Source organism: Pipistrellus kuhlii, unplaced genomic scaffold (assembly GCF_014108245.1).
Source record: "Pipistrellus kuhlii isolate mPipKuh1 unplaced genomic scaffold, mPipKuh1.p scaffold_m20_p_3, whole genome shotgun sequence".
Classification (NCBI taxonomy): Eukaryota; Metazoa; Chordata; class Mammalia; order Chiroptera; family Vespertilionidae; genus Pipistrellus; species Pipistrellus kuhlii.
The window spans coordinates 84,420,229-84,439,671 of record NW_023425529.1 but is presented as its reverse complement, the minus strand read 5'-3'; the positions used below and the strand labels follow the sequence as shown (position 1 = coordinate 84,439,671).

The following is a 19,443-nucleotide window of genomic DNA, read 5'->3' as shown; positions in this document are numbered from 1 at the left end:
GCATTGGTTAGAGGCTCAGAAATATACTGGGTAAACTTAGAAATCAGAATAAAATAAAACATAAGTAATCTATTAGTTATGTATGAATATAAATAATCAGAAAAAAACTTGGAAGTGATGTGCCTCATCCCAGTGCTGCTGGGAGGCGGGCTGTGGGTTCTGCAGACGAGCTGCCTGATCCTGGAACTGCTGGCGGCTCCACAGCCTGTGCCCTCACCTCTGGGACCTGGGGCCTGGGTGCTCCCGCTTCTTTCAGCACTTGGCTCTCACCCCCTGCACTTAGCTCTCCGGTACAACTCTCCCTCCTCAGGGCAAGGGGCATTGCCACAAAGCTTTCTGGCAGGTAACCGAGGTTTCAGGAGTAATCTAATCTAGAGTTGTCAATCAGAACTCAGTGGGGAGTCTGGCCCAAATCTTGTGCTGGGCCCACATGTCTGCTGCCAGTACCGAGGAGCTGAAGATGGGCATTAAAGAAGGTAGCCAAAGCGACCCTGCCATGACCCTGAACTTCCCCATCACTGGAGTTTGTGTGGCATTTCCTCTGGGCAGGAGGAGGTCCAAGCAGGGTCAGTCATCAATTGCCCACAGATGGTGTGTGGGTGAAGGGCCACTGCTGGCGGGCACAGGGCCAGACCTGGTGACAGGACAGCCCCCGTCAGTGACACTGGAAGCCAAATGCCAGGCTGAGAGGAGGCAGGTGTGGGAGTGAGGGTGGGTTTTTTCCTGGCTTCTGAGCCTGAGTAAAGCACTAGCACAATGTCAGGGGCACTAATGCTTCTGATTTCAGGCTTGAGAGTAAAAGAAACAAGAGGAAAGAGGCAGGCATGGCAGAGATAGAGAAAGAGAGAGAATGCATTTCTCAGGTTGCATTACCTTAAGGATAATTTCTAATGTAAAGATACTAGTGAAGACATAGTCTGCATTGCCTAGGATCTGAAAAATAAGCATAATTAGATTAGTGGCTCAGAGAGGGAACGGACAGCAACAGGTGCACGTGTGTTAGGGACAGACAGCGGCAGAGAGCTAGTGCCCAGGAGGAGGACAAGAGGAGCAGCAGGAGGGGCGGGTTTTACCTTCAGAGCAATTTCAATGGTGAAAATGGTAGTAAAAACAATATCAAAATAAAACAGAATCTGTAAAACAAAGAGAAACAGTGGGTACGGGGAGGGAAGGGAGAAGGCAGGACGGGGGAGAGGTCAGTCGCTGTTCACCAGAAAAGGAATCACACTTCAAAACCACGACAGACGCCATGTAAGCCTTTCCACGCAGAGACAAAGGGAAACAAGTTAGCTGAGCGGCACACACACAGCACTGGGCCCTGGAGTGGGCTGGCCTCAGGCAGCTGGTGGCTCTGGGTGGAGTCCCCAATGTGTGAAGGGAGCTGAAGGCAGGCCTTGGTTGGCCCCAAATCCCTACAGCATCTTGATGTTTTTCTGACTAATCCAATCCTTACAAATCCACATCAGTCCGCTGAGATAACGACTTGTCAAAAGGACAGAAAATAGGATTTGCTTTTGCAGGAAGATACAAAGTGCTTAACTGACATTGGTGTGGCTCGGCCAGCTTTCCATGTTGGTGGGAACCTACACTGGAGCTGTGTCCTCTGGGGCACAGGAGGGAGGCCACCCAGGCTGGGGCAGGTGGTTTCAGTTTAATCTATCTCCGAGGATCAGAGCGAGGGCCAGTATCTGTCTCAGTAAAAATGCTCTGAACCAAGCAGGACCACCAAGTGCTTTGCAGGGAATGCCTTTAGATTGGTAGGCGCCTCTCTTCAAGTCCACTTGGTTGGGACTTGTTTTGAGGCTTCGGAATACAGCAATTCTTACTTTTTATTCTAATGTTGTTCATCGGAGCCTTGAGTGGGTCTCCAAGTTCACAGGAGGCCACAGGAACGCACTTTTATTCAAGCTCAGTCTTATCATTGGCAGCTGTCTGCCAGTGCTCCTGTCTCCCTAATGATCGGGACTGGCCAGAGTATCCGAGAGCAAGTCAGGATCAGTGGATATCCTTTTACTAAGTTTACAGGAAACCAGTGTGTCCTGGGGACATCCACAGGCAATGAAAGTCCCCACCTTTGCCCATCAAACCAGCCTGAGGTATCTGGGTACATGTTTTCTTACTTGTGGTCCTTATATGGTTTTTACGAAAGCCTTACTCTAGTGAAAGAACTGTTTATCTGACTATGAGATTTGGAGTTGGGCTCCTGACTGGACAATGAGGTTAGTGACAGAAGCTGTGGGCTCAGTCACATTCCGGAGGAAGGGGTGCGGAAAACTAACGGGAATGCATACATGGTTCCTGAAGGAGGTGTGCTGGACCGGGTCCTCCGCAGCCAGGGAGATGCTGCTGAGCAGGATGAAGAAGAGGATGAGGTTGGTGAAGATGGAGTCATTGACAATGCGGTGGCACTGGAGGCGAAACCTGCATAGGGAGGAGAGAAGAGACACATGTGAGGAAGGCAAGGAAAGCAGCTCCCTGGGTCTCCCGGGGCCTTTCAATGTGCGAAAGGTGCGCGTCAGTTGGGGGAGTGGGCTCTCCAGCCTGAAGTCTTCCTGCGCTGGGTGACGGCAGCCCCAGCACCCCACCACGAGGCACATCTGCCCAGAATGCTGCCTTCTGAAGCTCTTTCATTGATAGGAGGCTTTGACGTTTTATAGGGTTACATCTGAGACCCCTGTGAATTTCTAAATTTTCAATGTTGTTGTGACCTTGACAACTGATTTTTGTTGTGGGACTTCTTTTCCCATCATTAAAAGACAACAACAACCACTTTGAGATCTACTTCATATTTTTATGTATAGGGAACAACAGAGCCACCCAGAGACGTGGATGCTGATGGCTGAACCTACACTCTACTGAGGCGATTTACTCGGTATGATAGCTTCATGGCGTATAATTCAATTCCATACCTCAGGACAATTACAAAGAACTACTACATACATGGATCTCTGGGCTCACACTGATAGTACCACAAATGCTAAACTTCCAGTGCCAAGGGTGTTTTGTGTTCTATCTTATTGTGACGGTATATTAATAGAAAGGTGATATGGGGATATCATCATTTGCACTTGGTAAATAAAAACAATGAAACCCAAGAAGAAGCATTTTGCCCAGAAATGTAACCTATAGAATGAGGGATTGAAACTAGGCCTCAGCCCTCTGCTCCTGGCATGTGGTTGACTAACTGCTCTGAAAGACCTTACTGCTACAGAAGCACCAAACGCTGGAAAGGACAAGCTCTTCCAGATAATTCTGGTTTCAGGAGAGTTCAGAGAAGCCTGCAATGACCATCCTCTTCAAACAAAAAAACAAACAAACAAACAAACCCTCCAATCTGGGGTCATGTGATAGGTAAGGTAGGAGGGCAGAGCTGCCTGAGGAGAGATGCCAGTAGCAGCACTGCTATCAGGAAACTTCATTTCAAGCCAGGAGTTTCTGGAACTAAGCTGCCCCAATAGTAATTAAGGTCACCAATTAATATGAACTATTGAGATCATAATCAAGGATCATTAAACATGCAAGATAAGTGGAAAATCAGAAAAATAAATAAATAAATAAATAAACAAATAAATAAATAAATAAATGATTTAGACTCCCCCCTGCCAAAAACTTTGAATATTAAAAATATCAGAAACAAAATATAGGACAACTATCTTAGAAATATTTAATGAAATAAAGGACTTGATCACAAAGATAATAAATTGATAGTTAAGTGTTAGAGATAAATGAATCTGTAAAATCAAGCAACAAATGGAACTGCTTGAAATAAAAAATTATAATAATCAATATAAAAACTAATTTAGCATAGACAAAGTGGAAGAGAGAACTAAGAAACTGGAAGATACAGCTGAAAAAATTACCAGGATAGCAAAATAGAGATAAGGAGATCAAAGGTATGCAAGACTCAGTAAGAGATAGGGTAGGAAGATGAGAAGGTCTAACATAAGTCTGATTAGAGCAACAGAAAAGAGAATAGAGAGAATGATGAGGGGCAATATTCAGAGATGATGGCTGTAATTTTTCAAGAATTAGCAATTATTATTTTAATCTTCAATGTCATTCAAGAACTGAAGAAAAATATAAATCCATAGACTTAAGAAGCATAACATATTCCAAGCAAGATAAATGAAAAAAAGTCCATGTCTAGACACACAGTAGTAAATCTGCACATTAAGGCAACAAACCAAAGATGGTAAAAGCAGCTCGAAATAAGGGGAGATTACCTACAAAGAACTGATAGAGGAATTAGGAATAACAGCTAATTATACAATAGGATAATTCATCTAACATGCTGAGTGACAAAACCTGTCAACTTAAAATTGTGTACATAGCAAAACTATTTTTAAGAATAAGAAATGAAAAAGACAATTATCACATGACCTCACTCATATGTGGAATCTAATGAACAATATAGATCTAGAGACAAAGAAGCATGGAACAGGCTGCAGAATCTCAGAGGGAAGGGGGGTAAAGGGGTGGGAAGAGATTAACCAAAGAAATATATGCATATATGCATAACTCATGGACACAGACAATACTGTGGTGAAGGCCTGGGGGGAATGGGTACGAGGTGGAGGGGGTCAATGAGGAAGAAAAGGGGGACATCTGGAACACTTTCAACAATAAAGATAAGTTAAAAAAAACCTGTTTGATGAAAACTAACATGTATACATGTCCAAATACATGGATGAAAACTAAAAACTTAAAGAATAAAATAGAAGTATCAAATTTCAGTATAAAAAAATGAAAGCAATTATATAGATAAACAAAGGCCAAATGAATTTATCATACAGGAACTACAGGAACTTCGAAAGAATGTATGTTAGGACACCTGAAATTGATATAATATATAATATAATATTGGATGTCAACTGTAAAAAAAAAGTAAAAAAAAAAAAGTACATTTTAAAAAAAAGAGAAGAAAAGAATGTACTTTAGGAAGAAAAAGAATGATTGCAGAAGGATGGGTTGGTAAGTTTGTATGTAAATCCAAACATATACTGTCTATATAATAATACTGATATTGACAATAATGTCTAACTTGGATTAAAAATACAGGTCAGGATTAAATACTAATCAACAATAACATGTAAGGCAGGAGGGATTGAGAAGAGTTAAAATAATCAAACTTCCTTTTATTTTGCAAGACGTTAAGGATGTCTTGCACAAAGTTAAAGATCTTATTTTGCGCCAGGACCGGTTTGGCTCAGTGGATAGAGCATCGGCCTGCGGACTGAAAGGTCCCGGGTTCGATTCCAGTCAAGGGTAAGTACCTTGGTTGTGGGCACATCCCCAGTGGGGGGTGTGCAAGAGGCAGCTGATCGATGATTCTCTCTCATCGATGTTTCTAACTCTCTGTCCCTCTCAATTCCTCTCTGTGTAAAATCAATAAAATATATTAAAAAAAGAAAAAGAACCTTTCCCTTAAAAAAAGAAAGCTCTTGTTTTGCTTTAGAGTTTAAGTTAAATAGATTTCCTAATTACCAAGAATAATCACCAAAAGACTAGAAATAGAGTTTACGTGTTTCAAAAAATGAAGTGACAAACACAGGCCGTCTGATTTGGAATCCAGAACTCCTTTCCCTAAAAGGAAATAAGGGGCAGATTACTGACAATGAGTGTAGGAATGCCAGCTGACTGTTCAGTGGAACAGCACATTTAACATGCTGAGGGACAAAACCAGTCCCTCTCTGCACACAAGCTGTGGGGAGCGGTGGTCCTGGTGCCTGGAGGGAGCGGAGTCCACCTTCCCCACTGCTCTCACACACCTGTTGTTGGGGCTGAAGATGAAAAATGCACTGGCTTCAGGCACGGGCTCCGCCTTTTCCTTCAGGTGCAGCTCCGAGAGTGGGCGTGGCCGTGGGCCCACGGGCATCTCAGGCTCCTCCTCATCCTCCTCTCCTGAAAGAAAGCAAGCACCTTCTAAAATAACTCCATTTACTTTCACCACTGCGCTGTCTACTTCCAGATACCTTCCTACGGGCAAGAATCAAGGCATCATTTGCATTTCTGAAAACATAAGGCACCAACCAAGACAGTCTCCCAGCTTTTTCCCCATGGGCACCACGGGAGTTCATCTAGGTTAGAAATACTTTCCTGGCAGCACCCGGTTTCCCCAGAACTCTACTGGTTTTTAAACTGAAATTCCCACATTCCAGGAAACGCCTCAGTTCCATGCACTTTGGGATGGTGGATCATCCTAGTTGTAAGGTTCTAGAAAAGGAGGCCAGGTTAGCTGAGGGCACTACCAGGTAAAGGAAGGGGATGGCTTAGTTGGCTTGTGGGATCCCCTGCAAACAGCTCCATCCTTGCAGGTTCCAAGAGTTTAAAATCAACACTTTGCCTATTCCTGAAACTATGAAACATCATGTACTGTAGAGACAGTGGGGTAATAATGCTGACCTCAATAGGCCCTTCATTCAAGAGTCTAGACATTCTTTTGTCTTCCCAGCTAGTGGCCACACTTAAGATGGACCAAAGGCAAATGACTTACAAGCTCACTACCCATGGAAGAGGGCCAGTACATGCTGAGAAGGGGGTTGGGCGCTAAGAGCACGGACCCTTCAGTCAATGCCTTGGCCCTATTTCTTTCTGACTATGTTTTTCTATGAATATGTTTTTCTTTTGCTTAATCCCTTCACCTTCTACCTGTTCCATCTCCCTTTGTGCTGAAAATATTGGAGAGAGAAACCATGATGGTATAGAGTAGCCCTCATTTCTTTGTTTTCTAATCCTCATTTGAAGATATGTTTTTACTGATTTTAGAGAAAGAGAGGAAGGAAGGATAAAATAAACATAAATGTGAGAGATAAACATCCATAGATTGCATCTCATATGTGCCAACTGGGGATCAAACCTGTAATCCAGATATATGCCCTGACAGGGTCTCAAACCCACAACCTTTTGATGTATGGGACAATTCTCCAACTAACCAGCCAGGGTTATTTTTTGGCGATTAAACTTCTACATGAACATTAGCTTTATATTGTAGAAAAGAAGAACGTACAAAAGAAGCGCAGATGGAGACCAAGCTGGTTGGAGAGACAGCCATGCCCTGCATACTCTCCTCAGCTTAAAGCGAAGACAGAGGGAAAATGCCTGGCACACAGTGTGGCTCTTTATCAAACAAGAAGCATTTTGGACCCAAGGTTGTTGTTGTTTTTTTTTTTGAGGATCAGCAGAATATAGATTAAATAAATCAGATTCTCTTCTTAGAATATTTTCAGTAGAAGAGAGGCACACAATGAAAAAATGTGTATGGCCAAGGGTAGAAGTTTTTATACTGAACCTGGTATGTAAAAGAAAGGTAAAATCTCACACTTGAAAGCAAAATAAATAAAACCCGAGTTGACCTAAATCATGATATTTGCAAGTGAAATTAAAGTAAGGATCTTAAGTTTCTGCCTAGCTGTTTGTTTTCCTTTCACTTTTGCTCCAAATAGCCCAACACTTTCTTATTCATGATAATTTGATAACAGGTAATTTAATGATTATCTTAATCATTTGTATTTATAGAAAAACATATTTACTAGTGTTATGCCTTCCTAATCTCCTCCTGAGGAATTCCTTGTGCTCTTTCACCTGTAACGGTCCGCCCGGCACCTGCTCTGACCTGGCCGGCCCTTGTGTTCTCTCTGTCACAGGCTCCTTCAGGCTCCTCATCAGAAAAGGGCATTCCACTTCAGAGATTCTGCACTTGCCAGATCCTCCACCTGGAAGGCTCTTCCCTATGATGTCCACACGTGTGATTCAGGCTTCCCCATGATTTCTTCAGGCTTCAGTCCATGTGCTGCCTCCTCAAAGAGGTCTTCATGGGCCTGACAGCAAAGCAGCAGCCCCATTGCTCAAGCACAGCCCTTGGCTCTGGATCTGATGTCACCTGGCTGGCTTGTATTTTTGCACATTGTCAGTATCCCCACTGAAATGTCAGCACAGAAAAGCAGGAGTATCCTGTGCTTGCCACAGTGCCAGGCGCACAGTAGGCGCTTGCTAAGTAGTTAGTGAACGAATGTCTCTGAGGTTCCCTCCAGCTTTGTGTGTTGAGAACAGTGGTCCTGAAATAACTTCTTTCTTCTCCAATTCTCTGAACTCAAAGTCCATTCAAGGCCACTCTTGCCCATGAGCTTCCCTGGCACCCCCTACCTCACTGCTCTCCTCCTCAAGCCCCTTGTAGCAATTCGAGTGACCCCCGCTTCTGGCCCTGTACTATACATCCCCTGATGCCCTTCACATTTCTTCTTCATTGTACTCATTAATTCAAAGTCCTTAGTGACTCTTAAGAACATGCGTATGTTCACTCAAATAAATTAAAGTTACATAAAAGCACAATCTTGGCACAATGCTTTTCTTCCTGGGCAAGTAGACATTTCTAACATTGAGTGCATATAAAGCTTGGAGGCTAACACCACCCGGTGAGCTCTGGAGATTAAACTGAGAGGGAAGAACTGACTGGCCACCTCTGGCCTCTGAGGCTGCTCTGTGGATTAGGAACAGGCCCCTCCTTTGGGTGTTCCTGAGAGGGCAGGGGCCATAGCCAGCAGAGTGCAGGCTGCAGTTCAGCCCTGCTCAGCGTCTCCATGCACACCTTTGGTGCAACGTGGACAAATAAACAGAGCAACCTACAGAGAGGGGTGGTGGCAAAGTGAGCAGGAGGAAGCAAGGAGGGAAGAGCGTGTAGGATTGCTCTCCAGCTCTGACCTTTCCCTTTGGAAGGCTGGTGGAAAGTGGGGCACAAGGACGCTCACCAGTGCTGCCCCCCTGGGGACACAGCAGGGCCAGCTGCCCTAAAGCTGTGAAAGCAGTTGGGAGGACAACTGATCAGAGGAGAAGCAGGCAGGAACGAGGCACTGACAAGAGCAGAGAAAACAGGTCAAGTGACCTTGGAGGAGACATTGGGGGTGTGGCCGCACCTGGTACTCAGGGAGCCAGGAGCTGCGCAGGCAGGAAGGGGGAGCAGGAGCTGGGAAGAGAAGCTGAGTTAGCCTTGAGGGGGATGGGGTGGGGCTTAGGAGCTGCTTTCAGGGCCTGAGCAGTGGTGATGGGGAGCAGCTGAGGCAGGACAGCCTTGGTTATGGACCAGAGGTGGGAGAAGTGTGGGGCCCAAAGAAACAAAGGCCTGGGTAGAAAACAGGGTAGAAAAAGGTGTACATGTGATCAGGAAAAACAATAGATCCTAAAGACATCTAAAGAATCCCTAGGAGTCAGCTTTTCAGTTGCAAATAGCTTTTCAGTTTAAAAGCAAAACCGTTCCAAGAATCCTTAAAGCCAGTCAACAGAGACACTTCTTTGATGACTGATGCAGGGACAATAGTATCCTTATTAGTCCATCCCCACGCCCCCCACCTGCTTTTTATTTATTTATTTATTTCATTAGAGTAACAAAGAAGAGAACAGCCATGAGTCTATTTAGGATAATGGAATTTGTGGTTATTGTCCTAGGTATGTGTCTGCCCCAGCCCTGAGGGAGAATGGCAGTGTGCAGGGCCTCCAGAAGGCTCAGGCAGGCAGGACAGACACCTTAGGGCCCAGAGGGATTTGTTTTTTTTATTGTCTTTCTCCTTAAACATTAATAACAATCATCATCCTTATAATAATCCTATGAGTACAGAGCCTCGCATGGTGGACCTCCATACACAATTCCAACAACTATTGATAGTTTGCCCATCTTGTTTCATTTACTTCTGTTCCCATTTTTAAAAAAATATTGGATTATTTTAAAGAAACCTCTAAATATTTCAGACTCCAGCTATAAACACTTCAGCATTTTAAAAATAGAATTATAATGATATCGTTATACTAATAAGACTAACAAAAACTACTTAAATCGTTTAGTTCCCAGTCCATGTTCAATTTCCCCCAATTATCTAAAACAATGTCATTTCAAAGTTTATTGATTCATGCAGGATCAAGACAAAATCCTTCCATTGCATTTGGCCAATAATTCTCTGTCTTTGAAATTCTGTGATGGTTTCCACCCAGATGGGCTTTAAAACTTCAAAAAGCTTAGTGCCTGCACCTGGACACACCTTCCCTGCCCTCCTCCCAGCCCAGAGCCACCCCATTTCCCCGGTAGAGGGAGGTGAGAGAAGGGAATGACCACCAGGAGCCTGCTCCCAGGGACAACTTGGCTGCTGGAGCCCTTGCAGGGAACACAGCAGAGAACCCGGGGAGGGAAAGCAAAAGGAAAACCTAGCTCTGCTTGTAAGTGGCCACCAACTCAAATATAGCCTAGCCTACACAGAGCAGAAAATGTCAGTCACATCAACAGTCCCTTATTGCGTGGAATTGAGTGCGAGCTTGAAACTGGTGGAAATAATCTTCGATTGTAGGTAAAAGGGAGGCAAACCCAGGGCTGGTACAGGATGTGGGGTTGCAGGAGGCAGAGAGGTGAACCCTGGAGGGAGGCGGAAGGAACTCTCACATCCCAAGCCTCCCAGCAGAGCCTGCCTGCCATGGACAGATCAGACAGAAGATGAGAAGGCCGAGTGGCACTAGCTCTTTTCATAATAAGAGACCTGAAAGCGGTTTACAAAGTGACAAGTGGGACATCTGTGGTGGCAGCTGTCCTTGTACTCAGCACTGCCTCCTGAGTAAGGACAAGGCAGATTTGGAATTTACTATTATTATTTAGTGTGCATGATGCTGCGACATATGTTAGACTAATGGATTATATAATGTTAATGATGATTTTACAACATAGGATATAATAAAACCTTAAATGTATACATAATCCATCTTCCAAAGGACACGCCAGCACTGCTCAAGCCTAATTTACTCAGTCTCACACTGTTATTATGAGCAAACCAGGAGCAGTGTTTCCCCCAGATGATCATGGGTAACGCTCAGTGCAGACTGGAGACACTGAGCAGCACAAGGTCCCTGTAGAGGAAGACTGGAACCATTGGCCCCTAACACATGGTTACTTTCACATGGCTTTAGAATTTAGGTCTCCTCCATTCCTTTCCTGCCCACCCCCAACTGCCCCCCGTGGCAGGCAGGGGAACAGTACCTGTGGCTTCCGGGTTTGGGTAGACACCCTTGTCCTCATTTTCATTGGGCTGGAAGTCATCCACATTGATCTAGGCAGCCAAGGGAGAGAGAAGGAAGAATCCAGTCAGACATGACCCAACTTTTAGAGGCTGCATTAGCATCAGTGGCTGAGTTGTTGATTCAAAAATATATCCTCATGACTTTGCACAGACCCCCGAGACATTAACAGAGGTGGGATTCACTCACTCTGCCTGCTCTTCACATTCCTGCTCTCCTGATCCACCCTCACTGCTCTTATCCACCCATCTCTTTCCCTCCTTGCTCTTTTCTGTGGGTGTCTGACCTGGGGAGACGGTCCCTCCCCTCCCAGGTCCTGGAAGGAAACAGTGCTCACCTTGGTGGTGGGTGGGGACTCTCCGTCAGCTGTAATGGATTTCAGCTCAATTTTCTCCTCCTTGGTCTCCTCCACTGCTGGCTTCTCCACCACCTCCTGTTTCTTCTCTGGGCTGGCAGTCCTGGCCGGTCAGCAGGAGAAAACCATAAAGGATGTTTACTGGAGTGACAGGGAACAGGGGTAGGGAACTGCCCTGAGGTCTATTGGGGACAATGAGAGCAGATTCCTGTGCCTGTGTCCATCTTCCTTCTCCCGACACAGGCAGGTGCAACTCCACAAATGCTACTGGGCTGGGCCCAGGATCCAGGCAGCTGGCCACACGTCGCTGCCTGTACTCAGTTGGCCTTTCCCAGGCCCCGTCTAAGTCAGAGAAAGATTCTGGGAACTCATTCAGGCTTGGCTCCTGAGAACTCGGCCCAGAACCCAGCAGATCTGTGGCCTAGGACAGTCCCATCTTAGACAATGACAAGACAATGGAGGGCCAATTTTGCCTTCAAAACAGTGAGGAGGAATCTCTCTTTCACCTGGAATTGCAATTCCTCACTGAGTGGCTGCCTCCTTCCTTCTCATCCTTTGCTCCCCTCACCTAAGATGACCTCTTTTCTCCAAGGAGAAAACCACAACTTTCCACACTGCTGGGGGAATGCAACACCTTCACAGAGGCTGCGACTCATGCTAGTCCTCACTTTGGAGCAATGCCTAGGAATTAGGGGAGAGCCCCAACCTATTCTAGGAAGTCCCAAGCCCAATGCCCTTCTGGTAGCAACACAGGCCAGCAGAGGCCATGCTCACACCTCTCTTTACCACCAATGGGAATGGCATTCCAGAACTGGGCCCTGGGGTCCTGGGCATGGGGCAGCTTAGAGGGTTACCTGGCCAGCTTCTTTCTCTCCTTCTCTTCTTCTTCCTCCTTCTGGGCAGATGTGAGGCTCTCAGCATCAGCCAGGTTGTCCACAGCAATGGCCAAGAACACATTCAGTAGGATATCTGTTTGTGTCCATTCTTAAAGAAAATGACCCTTGGCCTTGGGCTTTTCGGTGGGCACAGGGGGCTGGGGGGCGTGCAGGACATGCAGAGATAGAGTTCCCCACAGAGGGAGCTCAACAGTGACCCAGGGGTGCTGAGCTCAGGAGTGTCTCTCCTCCATCTCTTTGCCTTCCCACCATGCTACCAGCTACCTGGAGTTTTCTAAGGGGTGGAGAGTGGGCTGGCTTTCAGGCTAGAGCAGGGAGGGAGGAAGGCAGTGCTCTGCCTCGCTCTTTAATTGCTGCGCTTCATCACTGGTTCCCCACAGAGATGGCTGGCTGTAATTGACATTATAAAGAGCATTGTTTCTAACAACGCAGAAGGCTCTTAAGAGCTGTTCATTACAGGGCACTGAGGAGGTGGTCTGATATCCCTGCCAACTCTTAATGTGAGCCGCCCCTACAGAGGCCCTCAGGGGTGCGGTGGAGCTCAGCAAATTTGACTGAAGTGGCTGTTTGCCCTTGTCTTCTCCCTCTACCCCCAACTTTGAATGGAAACACTGGGTCAGAGAACTGTAGAAGCAAAGAAAGGATAGCTGAGCAGGGACTTAACGTCTGTTAAGTCTGACCTCCTGCTCCAGGCACGACAGTCATACCATTTCACACACAGGAAACCACAACCAGGGATGGGGGGTATGTCCAAGAGGCTGCTGGGTACCTGCCCTTGGGCCTTCCCCACTGACCCTCACAAGGACCCATTGAGGAGCAGTTACTGTCACTTTATCACCCCAGTGTATCAGCAGCAGCGGTCACCCAGCTTGTCTTTGGGGCCATGGCCATGCTTTCTGCATTACATTCAGCTGTGATTTAGACCCCGGTCTACTTGGCCGCCCACCTCAGCACAGAGCCTCACAGGGTTACCACCAGGGGAAAGAAGAGTACCCACATGTGAGACCCTAAAATACTGCCCGTGGACCTGCCTAGTGAGGCGCGTCCAATTCTCCCTGTGACCAAAGGCTGGGAGAGTGGCTTCAGAGGGAGGAGCATTGACCAGAAGGCAGGGGGAGAGGTGATGGTCATGTCAAGGACGAGGTTCAGTCAACAAAGCCTCCCATCGCCACGAGGCCAGGCAGCCAGGGCAGCGAGGGCGTTCACACCTGGGTGGCTCACATGGGAGTTCTGTTGTGAGAGGGGAGGATGTTGTTTACCTGAACCAGGAGGAGGACATGCCTCCTGGAAACGGGCAGAACAGCACAGGAAGATAAACTTACATCCCGCCTGTGCCACAGCTCCTGGCTCCTTCTGAGCCCCTCTCCCGCTAAGGAGGTCTGGGCTGGGAACTGCGTTCTCCCCCAGAAGATGCATCTCCCCACTTGCCTGGGGGCCCTGTGGACAGGCAACTAGTTTTCAACCCTGAGTCATGACCTGCGGGCACACCTATTTGACATCGGGCTGTAGGCTGAGGGAGGGTGGGTGGCAGGGATGGGGAGGCAGGAGCAAAGGATACAGTTTCCACAGATGAAGAGGATGATGAAGTAAATACAGACTAACATCCCTGGAAAAGAGGGGCCGCCATAAGCCATGATCCCATCATACATCACCGAATTCCAGTCCTCCCCGGTCAGGATCTGAATGACACATTCCCACCAATAAGGGACACAGTGTTAGACCAACAGCAAACCCAAAACTCCCCTGCCCTGTCCCGCTCTGCTAACAAGAACGCCTGAAATCTCCTTCCACTTCTGGCCCTCCTGCCCCAGCTCTCCTCCCTGGGCCACTGAGCTGGACCTGGCAGGCTGACCCTGACCTCAAAGTGCATGGCCACCGGCACACTATTATTTGAGAAGTGACCCACAGGGCTTCCTGGTCAAAGCACCTCCCACTGCCCACATATGGTGCATGAGATGGCCACCGCTAGCCATTCCTTGGGTTCAGGCATGGCCTCTTTACAAATGTGAATGTCGTCCATTGGGAGAATAACACACAACCCAGTTCTCTCCAAACATTAGTCACCTGGGTCCAAGCTTTAAGATTTTGGCAACATCCACATTGTTATTAATTTTTATCTGTAAATCAACCTACTTTTAAACTTAAACAAGTGCTACTTTAGATTTGCCCTAAACCAAAATATCTATGAAAGCACAAATTTGATAGGCTAGCTATATATTTCTAGGGGCAACCATGGTGGATAGACAGACAGAGCTCCATCCTTCCCTCTCACAACAGAGTAGTCTGCTTTTATTTGTTTATATTTTGGACTTCATATAGAATCTATTTGAATAAAGGTTCTCAAGGCTAGGAAAAGTTTTTAAACCTCTCAATTAGATCTTTTTTCAATGGTTCACCCAACAGGGACATTCCACAGGGGCCTGCAGGTGGGGGAAACTATAGAAGGAACTCAAGGTTCCCCTGGCATGGACCCTCTGTGGCTGATCTAGCTGGCTTTGGCTGCCCGTACAAGGGTGAAGCTTCCCCCAACCTTGCCAGGCTCCTCATCCTGCTCCCCACTTCCCCCACCACTCGATTACCCCCGCCCCCGCCTCCCACCTCAGGTCATAAGCCCAGCAGAGGAGAGTCCATACCTGAAACACGGTGAGGAGGGACTGGGGAAAGTTATCAAACGTGCTCCTCCGAGTCTGCATCTCATCAAAGTTGAACTTTCCTCCAAAGAGCTGCATCCCCAGCAGGGAGAAGATGATGATGAAGAGGAAGAGCAGTAGGAGCAGGGAGGCGATGGAGCGCACGGAGTTCAGCAAGGATGCCACCAGGTTGCTTAAGGAGTTCCAGTACCTGAGGACCAAATGAGAAATCAACACCCTTCTCCTGTGCTTTCCTGGACTTCTTTCCTCATTCACACACCCGCTAGAGTTTAAGGTAAGTTTCAGCTCCCTCCTCGTTTCCCCTTTCTTGGTGTGGTGTTCAGAATTGGGCTGGCAAGCTCCCAATTGGAACGTGCAGCTAGTTGATTCAAGGTTCCAGGATTGGTGACGTGTAATGGAGAAGAGACGGTCTGACCTAGTTCTGCTGCTGCTAGCTGTGTGTGCCTTTGGACAAGCCACTTAACCTCCTGTCCTTCTGCCTCCCGCTGAGGAAATAGAGAGAATAACCCACACTTCAGCAAGTTATTGGGAGGATTACATGAGATATTAAGAAATAAAAAGCTTCCAGTATAGTGGCTGGTGCACAGGTGAAAAGGATAGTTATACTGGTATTGTTACCACTGGGGATTTTAAATAGAAAAAACACTTTCCACCCCCCAGGAATGCTCCCCTCAGCAGCTGTCCAGCACAGGCAAGAGTTAGGTCACCCACAGGTAAGAGAGGGGGCATCACTTAGCAGTTCCCAAGAGTACCCTGCCCAAAAAGTGTGTTTTGTTTTTTTAAAGCCTCTCTTCTGAAGATCCTGATTCAATAGCTGCAATTTGAGGCTCAGACATCTGCATTTATTTTATGTTTTCTTTATTTTATTTTTTCATCACCATCACCATTTATCCTCCTTGTACCCTCTTTGACCTCTACCCACTCCTCTCCCCCTCACCCCAACAGTCATCACACTGTTGTCTGTGTCCATGAGTTCTTTTTCTTTCTCTTTTGCTCAATCCATCCACTCTGACAACATCCCCCTCTCACACCAGAGCTGTCTGCCTGCTATCTACCTACCAGTCTGTCTCCATTTGCTTGTTAATTCAGTTTGTTCATTAAATCCCACAGATGAGTGAAATCATGTGGCACTTGTCTTTTTTTAACTGGCTTAGTTCACTTAGCATTATGTTCTCCATGTCCATTCATGCTATCCCATGGCTGAGTAGTATTCCATTGTGTAAATGTGCCACAGATTTTTTATCTACTCATCTACTGATGGACACTTGGGCTGCTTCCAAATCTTGACTTTTGTAAATAACACTGCAATGAACATTGGGGTGCATATATTCTTTCAAATTAGATAATCTATTCAACAAATGGTGTTGGGAAAATTGGACAGATAATGTGCAAAGTAAATGAAACTAGATTACCTTCTTACACCACACACAAGAATAAACTCAAAATGGATTAAAGACTTAAATGTTAGACTCAAACCATAAATTACCCCCGCCCCCAAATCATAAAACATAGCAAAATCTCAGACATTTATCATAGCAATATTTTTCTGCTATATCTCCTTGAGCAAGGGAAACAAAGGAAAAAATAAACAAATGGAACTACAGTTTGAATGTCAATATGAACTCCTTTGATGCTCCTTTCTCCTTCCAAGTTGGGCCAGTCATTCACCCTCTGTTTTTAGAACATCATACATTTAGTTGCATCTGTTCTACAAATGCAATGAGTCTTTTCATTGTGACAGTCTCGTCTCACCAGAATTGGCTCTGAGTTCTTGAGGGCTGGAACCAGAAGTTCTGTTCTCCTATTTTCTCCATCACTGTCCCCAGATAAAGTCTGTGTAACCCAGGACATGTGGCGGACTGCCTGGGGTCCCCATAGGCTGGAAGTTGTAGTCATTGTTTTGTTTAAACAAGAAGTGAGAGAGCCTTTCTAGGGCTAGACTGCCCATCCCGTTTATGCCTGAGCAGCATTCCCAAACGTGCTGGAGAGGAAACCACTGAGAACAGTGACGTGTTCCTTAAACACTGATTTCCAGGACCCCCGGGAACCATGACATCATACTCTCTGGCTCTTGGTCTCGCGTGATTCTCTTGCGACCACTCCAGCATTTGTTGGGTCAACTAATGTTTAGAAACCAGAATTTTAGAGCATATTTATAATGAGAATTTCCAGCGGTCAGAAGGGAATGTGTCGATGTAGATTAAGGTGGGAAAGGCAGGGGGACGAGGTTTGGGTGTGGTGGGAACAGATGGGGTGGTGGTGGGACTGCCCAACAGTTACAAGTGGCAATTTGTATTAATACCTCCCCCATATCATTTCTTTCCCTAAATCTTTGGGTCAAGTGTCTGAGATTCCTGACGGTTCCACTGCCAGATCACATGTCAAACTGTAGGATGTCCCCCTAAAATGTATTCATGTAGATCATGTTTGTGCTGTTTGCCTTCAAACCCCTGTTGCTTCCCGTTCAACCCGGGCAGGGTGGGGTTCGCCCGTACTGGGCTGCCACCTGCACCTTTGTTCCTTCAAACATCATGAGGGTGCCCAGCATGTTGAACAGAAGCCTGTCCGTCCTTCATGTGCATGTGAGGGGCTCTGAGACCAAGACAAAGAGATTGCGAATGAGGTACTGTGGCAAAGGACACCCAGGGCTCAGAAGAGAAGCAGAGTTGGGGCTGGGCATGCCTGAGCTGGTAGCAGGTAAGATGTAAGAGACATCTTATCTGCTGAGATATGGAGGGCCCGGGCAGCCTCCGGGAAGGGTGGCATGAAATACCATTTAGGCAAAGTGGTAGGCAGCCCTTCCAGACCCTCAGGCCCTCTCCTTAGTGTCAGTCTGGTTCTTGACAGCCATTACAGCCCTGGCCTGAGGTCTGGTGCTGTGCGGGCTCAGAGGAACATTAGCTGGTGGTAAACTAGAGAGGTTAATGGCATACTCACAATCCACTGCGGCTTTTATCATAATTCATTACAAGTATGAAACATACTCACACACCAAAAAGGAAAGAGCAGCTGCAGAACCAAGTGTGAATGTCCTGGACCTCGGAGAGGAGCCCAGGAGAACTCAGCGCCCTCCCTCCAAGAACACCGCACACCAGACTACAGGGACACAGCCCCAAAGCACATGCCACCCATCCTCAGACATGCCACCTGCGCAGATATCCTTGGGGTCAATTTTCCTTTTCAGCCCTTCGGAGGCTCTGAATCACTGCCTCCAAAGTGTGTCTTTGCCCACCCATCCCCCGCCAGACCCAGCCCACTGCCTTCCCCTTCCCCTTAAAGCTGGGGCATGTAACAATACAGGAGTCCGTCCATCCGTGTCGTCGTCCGTCCCCCCCCGTCCCCCCCCCCCCCCCCGATCTGACCGTTTTTTCTTTACCTAAATTCTCTCACTTGCTGACCCTGGCTTCACCTTTGTTACCTCCCTGGGTTTAAGTTGCTACCATGTGTTCAGGGGTACTTGTATCTCCCTCCCTCTCCTGCTCCGAGCCTGTTCCTGGTTTGAGTCCTGATATCCCTGTGGCTGGTGCAAGGAGAGGCTAGGGCAACACCGAGCTCCTCACTGATGAACCTGCTTCCCCAGGGTTTCTCACATGACTGAATCCTTTCCCCCTTTCCTGCCTGCCCCTCCCATTCTTGAGATGGTGTACAGATGCCCATACTACACACTGAAATTTGCTTTATAAACATGCCACAATAGATCATTGCCACCAACACAAGGAGATCTAATGTTTGGAGGGTGTCTGGAATGACGGAGTCCTTCCTTAAGGGGTTCTGTTTTCTTGCGTTTCGGTCTGTTTCGTTCTTGTCTTTTTTCTGGTTTTTCTCTCTCTCTCTCTCTCTGGAGATACTATCTATCTATCAGCTCGCTAGCGCTAGCGCTACTTACCCGGACGTCATGAATTCCGTCCTCCTTCCTTCCTTAAGTCCTTTCCTTCGTTCCTTCTCTCCTCCTTCCACCCCACTCCCTCATCCCCCCCCCCCTCTCTCTCTCTCTTTCTTTCTTTCTTTTTCTTTTCTTTTCTTTTCTTTTATTTATTTATTTATTTATTTATTTATTTATTTATTTATTTATTTATTTTTACCACTCAGGACAAATTTAGTTTTGGCCCTGTGTGAGACAGAGGGGAGGTAGGGTAGAGTGTTTGCAAAGCATGCAGAGTATTGGTACTGTTACTGGGAAGGTCTTTCCTTTAAAGCGAGCCTGATGCTCTGCTCTGTACCTAGAATGAAAAAGTCCCAGCCCTGAGCTATTTGAACTAAAGGATCACAAGATGAAAGTTCCAGTTCAAACAAGGCTCAGGCCACTTTCTGTCATTGGAGAGAAGGGAGAATTCCACAGGACTCAAGCCAGAGACAGACTCAGAGCAAGAGAGGGACGGAGATACAAGTATCCTTAAATGGATGGCGGCAACCAATTGATGCTTTTCTCTCACATCAATGTTTCTCTCTCTCTCCCTGCCTCTCTCTAAAATCAATAAAAAGATACCCTTGGGTT

The 19,443-nt window shown here is 46.6% G+C and overlaps 1 protein-coding gene across 33 annotated transcripts in view; it reads right to left on the bottom strand.

Moving 5' to 3' along the window:
- The window catches only part of CACNA1C (calcium voltage-gated channel subunit alpha1 C), a 562,813-nt gene that overhangs the window by 89,838 nt on the left and 453,532 nt on the right, over window positions 1-19,443 (bottom strand). For 17 of the 33 annotated variants that reach the window (XM_045588403.1, XM_045588420.1, XM_045588402.1 and 14 more), the window contains 8 exons: window positions 14,931-15,138; window positions 13,856-13,976; window positions 12,256-12,370; window positions 11,384-11,504; window positions 11,009-11,078; window positions 5,769-5,901; window positions 2,292-2,421; window positions 874-933 (listed from right to left, as the gene is read on the bottom strand). In XM_045588403.1, the coding sequence (XP_045444359.1) occupies window positions 874-933; window positions 2,292-2,421; window positions 5,769-5,901; window positions 11,009-11,078; window positions 11,384-11,504; window positions 12,256-12,370; window positions 13,856-13,976; window positions 14,931-15,138 (958 nt within the window). Of the gene's footprint in view, window positions 1-873; window positions 934-1,073; window positions 1,134-2,291; window positions 2,422-5,768; window positions 5,902-11,008; window positions 11,079-11,383; window positions 11,505-12,255; window positions 12,371-13,855; window positions 13,977-14,930; window positions 15,139-19,443 lie in introns of all 33 variants that reach the window. The other 16 variants (XM_045588407.1, XM_045588416.1, XM_045588426.1 and 13 more) reach the window with 2 other exon arrangements.